The sequence below is a fragment of the Pezoporus occidentalis genome, unplaced genomic scaffold, assembly GCF_034315485.1.
Source record: "Pezoporus occidentalis ecotype Australia unplaced genomic scaffold, CSIRO_AGI_Poc_V1 ctg357, whole genome shotgun sequence".
In the NCBI taxonomy this organism is placed as follows: Eukaryota; Metazoa; Chordata; class Aves; order Psittaciformes; family Psittacidae; genus Pezoporus; species Pezoporus occidentalis.
In genome coordinates, this window is record NW_026915560.1 from 1 (window position 1) to 14,845 (window position 14,845).

A 14,845-nucleotide genomic window follows, 5' to 3' on the forward strand; every position below is an offset into this window, starting at 1 on the left:
CTGCTGGCTCTTCGGCCCTAGGAGCAGAGGCCAGACGTTCGTGCTCTACTCGCTGTGCTGCTGGGCAGCCAAGAGAAACCACCAGAGAGTTTGGATTCAAATGGACTTCTAGGTATGAAAGTGAGGAGCGACAGCAATGATGGAGGCACCGTTGCAAAGCTGACTGTGTGCTGAAGATGCCCAGCACATGCTTTCCCTGCTGGCTCTTCGGCTCTGGGAGCAGAGGCCAGACGTTCGTGCACTACTCGCTGTGCTCCTGGGCACCCGAGAGGAAGCTCCGGAGAAGTTGCATTCAAATGCACTTTTAGGTATGAAACAGAGGAGCGACAGCAATGATGGTGACACCGTTGCATAGCTGACTGTGTGCTGAAGGTGCCCAGCACATGCTTTCCCTGCTGGCTCTTCGGCTCTGCTAGCAGAGGCCAGATGTTCGTGCTCTACTCACTGTGCTGCTCGGCAGCCGAAAGCAAGCTCCAGAGAAGTTGCATTCAAATGCACTTTTAGGTATGAAACCGAGGAGCGACAGCAATGATGGTGACACCGTTGCAAAGCTGACTGTGTGCTGAAGATGCCCAGCACATGCTTTCCCTCCTGGCTCTTCGGCTCTGGTTCTGCTTCGCTGTGCTCCTGAGGCAAGAGAGAGTTGCATTCAAATGCACTTTTAGGTATGAAACCGAGGAGCGACAGCAATGATGGTGACACCGTTGCAAAGCTGACTGTGTGCTGAAGATGCCCAGCACATGCTTTCCCTCCTGGCTCTTCGGCTCTGGGAGCAGAGGCCAGAGGTTCGTGCTCTACTCGCTGTGCTCCTGGGCAGCCGAGAGCAAGCCACCAGAGAAGTTGCATTCAAATGGACTTTTAGGTATGAAACCGAGGAGCAACAGCAATGATGGTGACACCGTTGCAAAGCTGACTGTGTGCTGAAGATGCCCAGCACATGCTTTCCCTCCTGGCTCTTCGGCTCTGGGAGCAGAGGCCAGACATTCGTCCACTAATCGCTGTGCTCCTGGGCAGCCGAGAGCAACCACCAGAGAAGTCACATTCAAATGGACTTCTAGGTATGAAAGTGAGGAGCGACAGCAATGATGGTGACACCGTTGCAAAGCTGACTGTGTGCTGAAGGTGCCCAGCACATGCTTTCCCTCCTGGCTCTTCGGCTCTGGGAGCAGAGGCCAGACATTCGTGCACTACTCGCTGTGCTCCTGGGCAGCCGAGAGCAAGCTCTGGAGAGGTTGCATTCAAATGCACTTTTAGGTATGAAACCGAGGAGCGACAGCAATGATGGTGACACCGTTGCAAAGCTGACTGTGTGCTGAAGATGCCCAGCACATGCTTTCCCTCCTGGCTCTTCGGCTCTGGGAGCAGAGGCCAGACGTTCGTGCTCTACTCGCTGTGCTGCTGGGCCGCCGCGAGCAAGCTCTGGAGAGGTTGCATTCAAATGCACTTTTAGGTATGAAACCGAGGAGCGACAGCAATGATGGTGACACCGTTGCAAAGCTGACTGTGTGCTGAAGATGCCCAGCACATGCTTTCCCTCCTGGCTCTTCGGCTCTGGGAGCAGAGGCCAGACGTTCGTGCTCTACTCGCTGTGCTGCTGGGCAGCCGAGAGCAAGCAGTGGAGAGGTTGCATTCAAATGCACTTTTAGGTATGAAATCGAGGAGCGACAGCAATGATGGTGACACCGTTGCAAAGCTGACTGTGTGCTGAAGTTGCCCAGCACATGCTTTCCCTCCTGGCTCTTCGGCTCTGGGAGCAGAGGCCAGACGTTCGTGCTCTAATCGCTGTGCTGCTGGGCAGCCGAGAGGAAGCAGTCCGGAGAAGTTGCATTCAAATGCACTTTTAGGTATGAAACCGAGGAGCGACAGCAATGATGGTGACACGGTTGCAAAGCTGACTGTGTGCTGAAGATGCCCAGCACATGCTTTCCCTCCTGATTATTCGGCTCTGGGAGCAGAGGCCAGACGTTCGTGCAGTAATCGCTGTGCTCCTGGGCAGCCGAGAGAAGCTCCGGAGAGGTTGCATTCAAATGCACTTTTAGGTATGACAGCAATGATGGAGGACACCGTTGCAAAGCTGACTGTGTGCTGAAGGTGCCCAGCACAGCAATGATGGGCTGCTACTCACACTGTGCAAAGCTGACTGTGTGCTGGGCACCGTTGCACTTTTAATGAAATGAGGAGCGAGCAATGTGGTGCGTTGCAAAGCTGACTGTGTGCTGAAGATGCCCAGCACATGCTTTCCTCCAGGCTCTTCGGCTCTGGGAGAAGAGGCCACACGTTCGTGCTCTAATCGCTGTGCTACTGGGCAGCCGAGAGCAAGCTCTGGAGAGGTTGCATTCAAATGCACTTTTAGGTATGAAACCGAGGAGCGACAGCAATGATGGTGACACCGTTGCAAAGCTGACTGTGTGCTGAAGATGCCCAGCACATGCTTTCCCTGCTGGCTCTTCGGCTCTGGGAGCAGAGGCCAGACGTTCGTGCTCTACTCGCTGTGCTGCTGGGCAGCCAAGAGAAACCACCAGAGAGGTTGGATTCAAATGGACTTCTAGGTGTGAAAGAGAGGAGCGACAGCAATGATGGTGACACCGTTGCAAAGCTGACTGCGTGCTGAAGTTGCCCAGCACATGCTTTCCCTCCTGGCTCTTCGGCTCTGGGAGCAGAGGCCAGACATTCGTGCTCTAATCGCTGTGCTGCTGGGCCGCCGAGAGCAAGCTCCAGAGAGGTTGCATTCAAATGCACTTTTAGGTATGAAACCGAGGAGCGACAGCAATAATAGTGACACCGTTCCAAAACTGACTGTGTGCTGAAGATGCCCAGCACATGCTTTCTTTCCTGCCTCTTCGGCTCTGGGAGAAGAGGCCACACATTCGTGCTCTAATCGCAGTGCTCCTGGGCAGCCGAGAGCAAGCTCCGGAGAGGTTGCATTCAAATGCACTTTTAGGTATGAAACCGAGGAGCGACAGCAATGATGGTGACACCGTTGCAAAGCTGACTGTGTGCTGAAGATGCCCAGCACATGCTTTCCCTCCTGGCTCTTCGGCTCTGGGAGCAGAGGCCAAACGTTCGTGCTCTCCTCGCTGTGCTGCTGGGCACCCGAGAGCAACCTCCAGAGAAGTTGCATTCAAACGCACTTTCATGTGTGACAGTGAGCAGCGACAGCAATGATGCAGGCACCGTTGCAAAGCTGACTGTGTGCTGAAGGTGCCCAGCACATGCTTTCCCTCCTGGCTCTTCGGCTCTGGGAGCAGAGGCCAGACGTTCGTGCTCTACTCGCTGTGCTGCTGGGCAGCCAAGAGAAACCACCAGAGAGGTTGGATTCAAATGGACTTCTAGGTATGAAAGTGAGGAGCGACAGCAATGATGGAGGCACCGTTGCAAAGCTGACTGTGTGCTGAAGATGCCCAGCAAATGCTTTCCCTGCTGGCTCTTCGGCCCTAGGAGCAGAGGCCAGACATTCGTGCACTACTCGCTGTGCTCCTGGGCACCCGAGAGGAAGCTCCGGAGAAGTTGCATTCAAATGCACTTTTAGGTATGAAACCGAGGAGCGACAGCAATGATGGTGACACCGTTGCAAAGCTGACTGTGTGCTGAAGATGCCCAGCACATGCTTTCCCTCCTGGCTCTTCGGCTCTGGAAGCAGAGGCCAGACGTTCGTGCTCTACTCACTGTGCTGCTGGGCAGCCGAGAGCAAGCTCCAGAGAAGTTGCATTCAAATGCACTTTTAGGTATGAAACCGAGGAGCGACAGCAATGATGGTGACACCGTTGCAAAGCTGACTGTGTGCTGAAGATGCCCAGCACATGCTTTCCCTCCTGGCTCTTCGGCTCTGGGAGCAGAGGCCAGACGTTCGTGCTCTACTCGCTGTGCTGCTGGGCAGCCGAGAGCCATCTCAGGAGAAGTTGCATTCAAATGCACTTTTAGGTATGAAACCGAGGAGCGACAGCAATGATGGTGACACCGTTGCAAAGCTGACTGTGTGCTGAAGGTGCCCAGCACATGCTTTCCCTCCTGGCTCTTCGGCTCTGGGAGCAGAGGCCAGACGTTCGTGCTCTAATCGCTGTGCGCCTGGGCAGCCGAGAGCAAGCTGGGGAGAGCGTGCATTGAAATGCACTTCTAGGTATGAAACCGAGGAGCGACAGCAATGATGGAGGCACCGTTGCAAAGCTGACTGTGTGCTGAAGATGCCCAGCACATGCTTTCCCTCCTGGCTCTTCGGCTCTGGGAGCAGAGGCCAGACGTTCGTGCTCTAATCGCTGTGCCCCTGGGCAGCCGAGAGCAAGCTCCGGAGAGGTTGCATTCAAATGCACTTTTAGGTATGAAATCGAGGAGCGACAGCAATGATGGTGACACCGTTGCAAAGCTGACTGTGTGCTGAAGATGCCCAGCACATGCTTTCCCTCCTGGCTCTTCGGCTCTGGGAGCAGAGGCCAGACGTTCGTGCTCTAATCGCTGTGCTCCTGGGCAGCCGAGAGCAAGCTCCGGAGATGGTACATTCAAATGCACTTTTAGGTATGAAAGTGAGGAGCGACAGCAATGATGGTGACACCGTTGCAAAGCTGACTGTGTGCTGAAGATGCCCAGCACATGCTTTCCCTCCTGGCTCTTCGGCTCTGGGAGCAGAGGCCAGACGTTTGTGCTCTACTCGCTGTGCTGCTGGGCAGCCGAGAGCAAGCTTTGGAGAGGTTGCATTCAAATGGACTTTTAGGTATGAAAGCAAGGAGCGACAGCAATGATGGTGACATCGTTGCCAAGCGGACGGTGTGCTGAAGATGCCAGCACATGCTTTCCCTCATGGCTCTTCGGCTGTGGGAGCAGAGGCCAGACGTTCGTGCTCTACTCACTGTGCTGCTGAGAGCAAGCATTGGAGAGTTGCATTCAAATGGACTTGGGAAAGCGAGGTCCGGAGAGGGTGCATTCAAAGACAATGAAACCTAGGAGCAACTGCAATGATGGTGACACCCTTGAAAAGCTCACTGTGTGCTGAAGATTCCCAGCAGCAGATTTAACTCCTGGCTCTTTGGCTGTGGGAGCAGAGGCCACACGTTCATGCTCTACTTTCTGTGCTGCCGGGTAACCTCGGAGAGGCTGTGCACTATTGCAAAGCTGACTGTCTGCTGGGCATGGGAGCAGAGGCCAAATGTTCATGCTCTACTCGCTGTGCTGCTGAGCAGCCGAGAGTTGGCAACAGAGATACGGGATTCAAATGGACTTTTAGGTGTGAAAGGAGAGCAATTTGCATTCAAATGCACTTTTAGGTATGAAATCAAGGAGCGGTAGCAATGATGGTGACACCGTTGCAAAGCTCACTGTGTGCTGAAGATGCCCAGCACATGCTTTCCCTCCTGGCTCTTCGGTAACTTTTTTTTTTTTTTAGTTATCTGATCGTGATCCAGTGCAGAGGCCAGAAGATCATCAATAGTGAGCCTCATACTTCGCTGTGCTACCATGCACTGTCAGATAGCACTACATAGGCCCACTCCTCAATGCCCCATAGTTCCTACACATGCACAACACGCACCCCATGGCATCTATTGATTTATGGTGTCATGATGTCACTGGGACTGAGATGACATCATCAGCATCCTCAATGGCATGGTGCCCTATAGAGATGCCCAAGAGCCCTGTGAGGGGTCCCCAAGTGCCCCATAGGGCCCCCACTACCCCATCGCACCCCGTAAGTACCACAATACCAATTGATTTTTTTATTGGCTTTCATTCATTTTTATGAACTTTCAGTCACTTTTATTCAAGATTCATTCAGGCTTGCTCACACCTATTCCTTTTTTATTTGCTTTGTAATAATTTAGAAACACATTATTCTCTTTTGCTTTTTATTGTCTTTATGTCTTTATTGATTTGGGTTTTTATTAATTTTTTTCTTCAGATTTCTTTGCTTTTCAGTTCTTTTTAGTAAAAAAAAAATTTTTAGATGCCCAATAGCGAGCCAGAAAAGCTCACAGAGCCCCACAGGCCCACAGAGGCGCATAGCAATAGATAGAGACTCATAGAGACCCCATAGTGATCACGATGATCATGTTCTGACTGGTCTTAATTTTACTGCAAAAAAAAAAAATCATTTTAAGGCAAAAATCTTCATTTTAAAACCCGCATTGTACAGCAAAAATAAAAATCATTAAAAGGTTTTAAAAAAGCCTCATTTTAAAGCAGAAAAGGTCTTTCGGGTGGTTTTGGGTGTCCCTAATGTTGTGTCACCCCCCTTAACATCCCCACCTCTGCTCTGCCTCATCGCCAACAGTCCTGGGAAGGTAGGACTATTCCACAGTGTGAACTCTGCAAGTTCCACCAACTTTAGGGGTGGGGTTTGGGGTGCCCAAGAGCTCCTCAGAAGATAGAGCAGCTAGAGTGATGCCAGAGAAGGCCGCAGAGATGATCAGGAGCAGCTCTGCTCTGGAGCCAGGCTGAGCTGTGCTGGGTCGGCCTGGGGAAGAGAAGGCTCCTGAAGGGGATATCTCAAAGCAGCTCCCAGTGCCTAAAGGAGCTGCAGGAAACCTGGAGAGGGGCTTTAGGTAAGGAATGGAGGGACAGGACAAGGGGAATGGCTTTAAAGTACTAGAGGCAAGAGTTAGATGGAATACAGGGAAGATGGTCTCCCCAAGGCCACTCCAGTGTGGGATTTGATCTCCTGTGGTCGAGCTTTAGGACCCAGAGGGGCACGGTGCAGGGAAGCCAAAGTGAAGTGGCGCCAGACCTGGCTGAAGCCTGCGGTGCCTCCCATGGCTGGAGCAAACGCGAAGATGAGACCTGACTGAAACCCCACTATAATTAACCCCAATTAGCTCCGCCCCTTTAATTGACCCTAATTAGCTCCGCCTCCTTTGATTAACCCCAAGGGTGAGCCACGCCCCTTCGAGGCCACGCCCTACAGCCGCCAATAACGTCCGGGGCGGGGCCTGCAGGCCGGAAGTGTGTCGTGCTCGCAAGATGGCGACTCCCTATGTGACTGATGAGACCGGTGAGTGCGGCGCGGCCGGATCCGGCGCTGTGGGGCAGGACGCGGGCTATGGGGCAGGACGCGGGGTATGGGGCAGGGCCTGGCGCTGTGGGGCACGGCCCGGGGCTGTTGGGCAGGACCCGGCGCTTTGGGGCGGACCCGGCGCTGAGGGACCGGACCGGGAGCTGTGGCATGGGCGGCCCCCCCCCCGCTCCATAGGGCAGCGCCCACCCGCGGTCCTTGTGGGGCATGCCCCGGCCCCTTTGGCGGAGGCTGCCTACACTGTCTGTGGGGTTCTGTCGGCACTCCAGCCCCCCCCACTGCCGCTCGCTATGGGGCACCTCCCCCGTAGTTGTGGGGATGGGTCAGTGCAGCCTCGTGCTCCCTCGCCCCGGTCCTCGTGGGGTCCCGTGGGACTCGTGGGGGGCCGCAAAGCCCCCTTGGGTTCCGTAGGGTGTCCCATGGGGTGTGTAGGTTGTCTTGTAGGGTGTCTTTTGCTGTCCATGGGGGGCCCCGCAGACCAGGGGGTTCCTTCGGGGTGTCTCAGGGCCCTTGTGGGTCTGTGGGATGCCCCATGGTGTCCGTGGGGTGTCCCAGGGCCCTTGTTGGATGCCCCATATCCGGGGCTGACTGTGTGGTACCCCACAGGGAAGTACATTGCCTCGACACAGCGCCCAGACGGGACGTGGCGGAAGCAGCGGCGGGTGAAGGCCGGTTACGTGCCACAGGAGGAGGTGCCGGTGTAAGTGAGGGTGTCCGTGTCCCCGGTGCCACGCGTGGGCCACGTCCCATCCCGTTCCCTCCATCCCCGGTGACATCTTGAGCTCCAAGTCTCTTTCCAGGTGCCCGTGCGATTCCGACCCCCTCACCCCTGTCCCATAACCGTGTCCTGCCCGGTACGTATTGATCCCCCTGCGGGCACGGAGCTTTGGAGAGGCTTCACCGGTGGCATGGGGCTGGCTCCTGGGACCAGGGGTTTGTGGCACCACTGTGGGGGCCACACAGAGCCTTCACAGGCTCTTCCCCCCATGCAGGTACGAAAACAAATATGTCAAGTTCTTCCGGAGCAAACCCGAGCTGCCACCAGGGCTGAACCCAGAGGCAGCAGCAGCACCCGGGAAAGCAGAGCCTGGCGACACAGGACTGTCCAAGGCAGCCAAACGGAACTTGAAACGGAAGGAGAAGAGGAAGCAGCAGCAGGAAAAGGGGGAGCGGGACACGGATGAACTGATTCAGGCACTGGAGCGCTCGGCACTGTCGGAGCCGCTGCCCGGCTGTGGCGCCACCAGCCCCATCATGAGCCCTGGCACCAGCCCCGGTGATGCTCCGGCCTCAGAGAGGAGCCGGAGGCTGAAGAACCTGCGGAAGAAGTTGCGGCAGGTAGAGGAACTGCAGCAGCGCCTGGACGCTGGTGAGGTCCCAAATCCCACCCGCGAGCAGCTTGAGAAGCTGAGCCGGAGGAAAACGCTGGAGGAGGAACTGCGGGGCCTGGAGAGGGACTCATAAGGGGGGGAATCAGGGGGTGTGGGGGGGGTATTGGAATGGTTGTTCCCACTGTTGGGAACGCAGCAGCGCTTGGACGCTTCTCCCTTTATCCCTCTTCTTTTTTATTTCCTGTTTTATTTTATTGGGGGGGTCTCATTGTGTGGCCCCCTCCCTGCCCAGCCCTTCATGTTCCGTGTCGTGGCCTTGTCCCGGCCTTGTTTCAAACCCCGGTGACAATAAACCCAGCAGAGCCCCAGCGTCAGCAGCTCCTGGTCCATGGGGTTGTCCTTTGGGAGCCCCATGGCAGGGTAAGACCCCCCAGCATAGGGTTGAGGCTTTGGGGGGAACTGGAGGGGTTGGTCCCATGGCAGTGTTTGGGTAGGTCTTACAAAAATAGAAGTGGGGCTTTGTTTTGAAGGAGTTTTTGGTAGGGGGAGGCAGGTTATGGGGCAGGCAGCACTAGGGAGGGCTGGGGATTTGCCCTATGGGAAGGGTCCCTGAAGCCCTGCCCACACCATGACCAGGACGTGATTAGGGTGGGAAATATAGCACCTCATTTGCGTATTTAAAGGAGAAGGCACGTGGGGGGATCGTCCCCTGCAGGCCCTGCTCAGCCCACCAAGCACAGGCTCACTGGCGGCTGTGTGCCACACGTGGGGGTCCTCAGAGGGAGTCGGGTTCATCTGACTCTCAGTCTCTTTCTGCCACAGGAGCTGCTGCTGCCAAGAGCTGCAGGGGGCTGTGGGAATGAATCGAGCCCCAGTGGGTCCCCATCCCAATTCCCATCCCTATCCCATCCACATCCCAGTTCCTTCCCCATCCTGACCTCATCATCGTCAAAATCCCAGCCTTATCCTCATCCCATCCCAGTCCCTTCCCCATCCTGTTCCCATCCCACTGTCACGTTGCCCGTCCCCTCACAGGCCCCATGGGCAGCATGTGCTCCTTGTGTTCCCCCACTCACTGGTGCTAAGTGCGCAGCCACGGGCCATGATCCTCCACTGGAGCAGCACTGGAGCAGGGCCCAGCCTCCCAGTAGGGCCCAGCCCATCCAGCACCGCGCCAGTGCTCACCGCAGCTGCTCACACACAAACAGCACCAGCGCCTCCACAAAGTAATCAGCACCCACCAGGACAGCGGCGGCTCCCAGTGCCACTGTGGCCACCACAGTAGCCCCCTTGATCCAGCGCAGCACCTGGAGCACGCAGAGGAGCATCAGTGCCATGCTCAGCGGCACCCAGGAGCTCGGCAGCAGCACCGGTGCGGCCATGGCCAGTGTGGCTGCGGCCAGCAGCAGCCCCATGATGAAGAGCCCAATGCTGCACAGCAGCGCAGTGAGCAGCCCGATGGGCGGCGCGATACCTGCGCTTGCTGACGGCCCCAGCAGCATCCCCAGCACCCACTGCCCGTAGCACAGCATGAAGTTGACAGCGGTGCTGAACACCAGCCCTGAGAGGAACATGATGGCCCTGAAGCAGCGGTAGCCTGGCACCGGCATAAGACAGTCACTGGTGCTGCCATGCCCGTGCCCTGCACTGTCCCCGTGCCACCCCTCCTGGCTGTGTCCCCCAGAACACCTTTGTCCCCCCTGTGCCCCAGCACAACCCCCTCCATGGGCTTGTGTTTCCCCCCAAGTGAGCCCCAGCTCCACCCCCAGCTCTGCCCCCCGGCACTCACCGAAACAGCCGCACACGAGCCCCAGGAGCACTCCAAGCACAGGGAACAGTGGGGACCAGTTCTTAGTGGGGCCGCGGCTCCAGGGTGCAGCAGGGCACAAGGTAGGGGCCGGGGTCCATGACCTGGGCCTGGGGGGGAATGGGTGTCTGTGAGCCCCCAGTGACCTCCCCCGGTACTCAGCCCTTCCTCCCCGCACCCACATCTGGCAGCGCCTCCTGGGGAGAACATCTGGGGGAAAGTGCGAGCCCCTGGGGCAGGGGAGGTGGGAGCGCTGGGAACAGGAGCACCGGGAGGGAAACCGGGAGCTCTGGGGGACACCACACCGGGGGCATTGGGGGGGGGGGGGGGGCCGGACGGGGATCCCCGCTCGGTGCCCACCCTCCCCGGGACTCACCCGCTCGCTGCCGGCCACGGGGGTCGCGGTGGGGCGGGGGCGGGACCGGGACCCCCGAGAGCGGGATGGGCCCCTCCCGCGGTTACGGGGGGGGACACGGTGCTGCCCCTTTAAGGGGCGGGGTTAGGAGCGGGTACGCTCCGGCTCCAGGCCCCGGCTCTGGGAGTGGGCCGTGGCGGAAGGCGGAAGTGCTGCAGGACGCAAACCGGGGGGGGGAGGTGGCGGACCCCCCCCCCCCCCGCCCGTACCGGCACGGTGAGACCCGGATCTTCCCACAGGTCCTGAAGTGGGGCCCGAGCACCGGCCCTTGGGGGGGCAGTGGCAACGGGGGGTGCTCAGGGCCGGTCGGGGGTCCCGGGGCCGCTCTGTCGGCGCTGACCCCGCTCTGGCCCTTCAGGACATGGCTGTGACTTAAGCCCGTCCGGGGCCAGTGGGGCCGCCGGGATGGAGCAGCCGCGGCATCGGGAAGCGGCGGTGGCGGCTGAAGGAGGCGACGGCTCCGGTGGGAGCCTTCAGGAGCAGGGGGTCACCGGTGGCCGCCGCGGCTGGGACAGGGCGGGCTGGAACGGGAGCTGCGGGTGGGCAGCGGCTGCCGGCCGGGAGGAGGAGGAGGACGGGGACTGCGAGCACGACCCAGTTCCCGAGCGCTGCTGCCGGGAGGAACCGGCCGCTGCCCCGAGTGCCGCGGCCGAGGAGGAGGAGGAGGACGAGGAGGAGGACGACGGGCTCCGGCGTCCCCGGCGGCGGCAGCGGCAGCGCGCGGCGCTCAAGGAGAAGGAGGAGGGGAGCAGGCGGGAGGGGAAGCGGCCGCAGCCGCCGCGGAGGAGGAGCCGCGGGGCCGAGGCCGCGGCTGGGTGGCGGGAGCCGCTGCTCCAGGCCCGCAGGCTGGCGGCGGAGGCCAGGGGCCGGCTGCTTTGCTCCTGCTGCCGCCTCAGAGCCGTGGAGCCGGGCTCGGTGCGGGGCTGGGGCCGCGCCGTAGGGCAGCGCGCCCGGAGCGGGTCCTTGCGGGCAGCGCGGTGCCTGCGCGCCGCGGCACGGCTCGGCCTCCGCCTGCTCTGGATGCTCCTGGCGCTCCTGCTGCTGCTGCTCATGCTGCTACTGGGTTGCCTGCGGCTCTGCGGCCGCGCCGGCGCCGCCGCGCTCCAGTGCGCAGCTGGTAGCCGGCTCCTGGACGTGGCCGCGCTCCGCAGGACGTGGGGGCTGCTCTGGGTCTGGTTGAGGCCGTGCCGGGGTCCCCCTTGGGCGGGAGCCGCGGGTGAGACGGGGATTGCGGCGCCCGAGGACCGCGGCGAGGAGGTGACCCGGCTGCTGGCCATGGCCGAGGTGCCCGAGGAGGAGCTGAACCCCTTCCACGTGCTGGGCGTGGAGGTGACAGCGTCGGACACCGAGCTGAGGAGGGCCTATCGCCGCCTGGCCGTGCTGGTGAGTGGGACCGGGGTGGGGGTGTCTCTGTGCCCCCACCTGGGGCTGCAGTGTTGAGGTTCCCACTTTCTCCATGCCAGGTTCACCCAGACAAGAATGAGCACCCCCGGGCAGAGGCAGCATTCAAGGTGCTGCAGGCAGCCTGGGACGTAGTCAGCAGTCCTGAGCGCCGGAGGGAGTTTGAGATGTGAGCAAAAGGGGATTTTGAAGGGTCTTTCTGTATCCTGGCTCTGTGCCGCGGGTCTGAGCCCTGATTCCTCCCTGGCGCAGGAAGTGGATGGCACAGCATGAGCTGCCGCGCTCGGTGGGTGAGTTCCTGCGGCGGCTTCAGGAGGACCTGCGCGAGGCCATGAACACCATGATGTGCAGCAAGTGCCAGGGAAAGCACCGGTGGGTACTGGGGGAGGTGGACCTGAAGCCAGGGCCAAGCCCAGCAATGCCTGTCCTCACCCATCCCAACCACAGGCGGTTCGAGATGAACCGGGACCCGCTGAGTGCCCGGTACTGCGCGGAGTGCGGCCGCTTGCACGCAGCCGAGGAGGGTGATCTGTGGGCAGAGTCCAGCCTCCTGGGGCTGAAGATCACCTACTTTGCTATGATGGATGGGAAGATCTATGACATCACAGGTGGGTGTCCCCCTGTATGGTGCCTGTGGTGCTGCCAACCACCCTGGTGTGACCAGTGCCCGCTTGCCTCCTGCAGAGTGGGCAGGGTGCCAGCGTGTGGGCATCTCCCCAGACACCCACCGCGTTCCTTATCACCTCTCCTTTGGACCACGGGGCACTGGGCGCCACAGGTCAGTGTCCTGCACTGCTGGGTGAGGGTGCGCCAGCCTCACCTGCAGCACCCCTAAACCCCACTTCCCCCCCCCACTGCAGGAGTGCACCCAAGGGCAGCACCCCCTCGGCTGATGACCTGCAGGACTTCTTCACCCGCATCTTTCAGAGCAGCTCAGGGCCGGGGGGACCCTTCCCGCCACCCTCCACCCCCCCGGCAGCTGCAGCCCCTCCTGGGGGTACCCCCAAGGCCAAGGGGGCTGCACCCAAGGGGGACATGAGGCACAAGAGGCGGAAGAAGCTGCGTCGGCCGCTGCAGCGCTGAGGGTGGCTCTGGGCCAGGCACTCCAAGGGCTCTTTCCAATAAGCAAAGCTCTATTTTTCCTTTTTAGAATTCCTTTTAAATACTCTAGGGCTTCCCAAGGGAACCGGGCGGGGGGGGGGGATACACACAGCCAGAGACAGAGGTACAAACACCCGGTGCCACACCAGTGCCCCTCACATAGTGTTTTGAAGTTGCTCATCCCTCTTTGTTACTCTCCTCCTCCCAATGCCAGAGCCCAGGCTAGCTTTTCCTGCCTCTCAGCTGCTTGAGGGACCTTCATCCCTTTCCCAGCAAGGAGCTGTGGGTGGATGTGGGGGGCTGGATTTGAGGGGTGCTGCCCCCACGTGAGTGTCCAAGTGGGTCCTGGCTGGAAACTAGGTGTTAAAGGTAGCAAATGCCTTTGAGATGGATTTGGTTGAATTCCAACCAGAGGAACGGGATCCATGGAGCAGCTCTGGGCTGGAGGAACCCTCCCCAGAACCTAGTGGAGCTGGAGGGGTTCCTGCATGGGCCTCAGTACTTGTTGATGCCGAAGATACGGACACCATGGAACTGGGGCAGTTTGGGCAGGAGGACGCTGAGCAAAGAGGTTGTGTTCACCAAGAAGTGTGCAGGGTCATACTTGGTGTAGAAGCTGGTCAGGAGGTACCTGGGGCACAAGGAGACACAGGGTGAGCTCCAGGCTGCTTCCACCACACACATTAGGGGCTTCTTGGATGCTCCAGAGAAGCCCACAATGGTTTATGTTGGAAGGGACCTTAAAGCTCATCCAGTTCCATCCCACTGCCACGGGAAGGGACACCTTCCACTAGAGCTCCAAGCCCCTGTGTCCAACCTGGCCTAGAACACTGCCAGGGATGGGGCAGCACCTCAGCACCCTCACAGGGAATAGCTTCCAACATCCCCCTTGTGCTGGGAAAAGGGCCCTTGGCCCAGGCTCGCCCAGCACTATCCTGCCTAGGTAAGCAGCACTCACAGCACCACGGGGGAAATGCTGAGGAATTTGCGTGCCGCCGTGCACTGCGTTCCGTAGTCTATCTGCTCCCAGTGCGTGAGGAGCCAGTCTTTGCCCTGGTCTGGGGTCTCGAAGGGCGTTCCCTTCACGGCATGCAGCAACATGTACATGACCTGTGGGGGTGAAGCAGGGAAATGCTGAGCCCCCGGCAGCCCCCGGAGTCAGGGGCTGCCCTGGGGAGATGGGGCAGAGTTGGCCTGACCAGGTTGTGGATGACGTTGGTGAGCGTCCAGACCACGGGCACGCTGAAGAAGGGGATGCTGAGTAGCACCACGTGCAGGACGCCCACTGAAATGCCGTAGGCCACCCAGATGCCTCTGCTGTTCATCACCCGCGTGTTGGGGTTCACCTCGCTGCGAGCCACGCCTACGTTCATCCTGCACCGGGGACACGGGGAGCTCCAGCCTCGTCCCGCACCGGAGACACGGGGGGCTCCAGCCTCGTCCAGCAGCCCCGACCACAGGTACGGCCCCAGGCACTGCTACGGCTTTCTCCGTACTCCCGACCCGGTCCCGGTCTCCAGGTGTCTCCCCCCGGCCCCCCTCGCCCCCCACGGTCCCGATCCCCGGACCCCCCGGCTCGTCCCGGACCCCCCATTCCCGGCCCCAACTCCCACCCGGCAGCTCGGCGGCCGTTGCCAGGTCCCCGCCCGTGCCCGTCTCCAGGAAGTCTCTACGCCCGCCCCTTGCCTCTTCCCATTGGCTGATGTGCCTTTTTTCTCATTGCTATTGGCCATTCTGCCCTTCGCTCCACCCCACAGCAGGCCAATAGAGCGGGGCGGAAGGCCCTGCCAGTGGCG

General features: G+C 59.7%; 3 protein-coding genes and 1 pseudogene across 6 annotated transcripts; 2 read left to right on the forward strand and 2 right to left on the reverse strand.

The window, feature by feature from the left end:
- Nucleotides 1-6,866: 6,866 nt before the first annotated feature.
- Nucleotides 6,867-8,702, forward strand: PYM1 (PYM homolog 1, exon junction complex associated factor). 3 transcript variants are annotated; one of them, XM_062630553.1, is made up of 3 exons: nucleotides 6,867-6,973; nucleotides 7,601-7,694; nucleotides 7,987-8,702. In XM_062630553.1, exons 1-3 carry the CDS (start codon nucleotides 6,943-6,945, stop codon nucleotides 8,456-8,458), a joined length of 597 nt encoding a protein of 198 aa, XP_062486537.1. In that variant the 5' UTR covers nucleotides 6,867-6,942; the 3' UTR covers nucleotides 8,459-8,702. The 3 variants fall into 3 exon arrangements, 1 of the variants encoding a protein (XP_062486537.1); XR_009967008.1 differs by having other exon boundaries at nucleotides 6,919-6,973; nucleotides 7,601-7,848; nucleotides 7,987-8,126; XR_009967009.1 differs by having other exon boundaries at nucleotides 6,919-6,973; nucleotides 7,601-7,794; nucleotides 7,987-8,125.
- A 101-nt stretch (nucleotides 8,703-8,803) lies between these two features.
- Nucleotides 8,804-10,233, reverse strand: LOC134169747 (transmembrane protein 198-like; annotated as a pseudogene).
- A 525-nt stretch (nucleotides 10,234-10,758) lies between these two features.
- Nucleotides 10,759-13,100, forward strand: DNAJC14 (DnaJ heat shock protein family (Hsp40) member C14). Its single transcript, XM_062630551.1, has 6 exons — nucleotides 10,759-11,930; nucleotides 12,011-12,117; nucleotides 12,201-12,320; nucleotides 12,396-12,556; nucleotides 12,633-12,726; nucleotides 12,809-13,100. Exons 1-6 carry the CDS (start codon nucleotides 10,953-10,955, stop codon nucleotides 13,029-13,031), a joined length of 1,683 nt encoding a protein of 560 aa, XP_062486535.1. The 5' UTR covers nucleotides 10,759-10,952; the 3' UTR covers nucleotides 13,032-13,100.
- A 326-nt stretch (nucleotides 13,101-13,426) lies between these two features.
- Nucleotides 13,427-14,560, reverse strand: ORMDL2 (ORMDL sphingolipid biosynthesis regulator 2). 2 transcript variants are annotated; one of them, XM_062630555.1, is made up of 4 exons: nucleotides 14,486-14,520; nucleotides 14,249-14,451; nucleotides 14,008-14,159; nucleotides 13,427-13,680 (listed from the first exon to the last, which is right to left on the reverse strand). In XM_062630555.1, the coding sequence occupies exons 2-4, from the start codon at nucleotides 14,420-14,422 to the stop codon at nucleotides 13,545-13,547; spliced, it is 462 nt and encodes a 153-aa protein (XP_062486539.1). In that variant the 5' UTR covers nucleotides 14,423-14,451; nucleotides 14,486-14,520; the 3' UTR covers nucleotides 13,427-13,544. The 2 variants fall into 2 exon arrangements, with proteins under 2 accessions (XP_062486539.1, XP_062486538.1); XM_062630554.1 differs by having other exon boundaries at nucleotides 14,249-14,560.
- Between the last annotated feature and the right edge of the window lie 285 nt (nucleotides 14,561-14,845).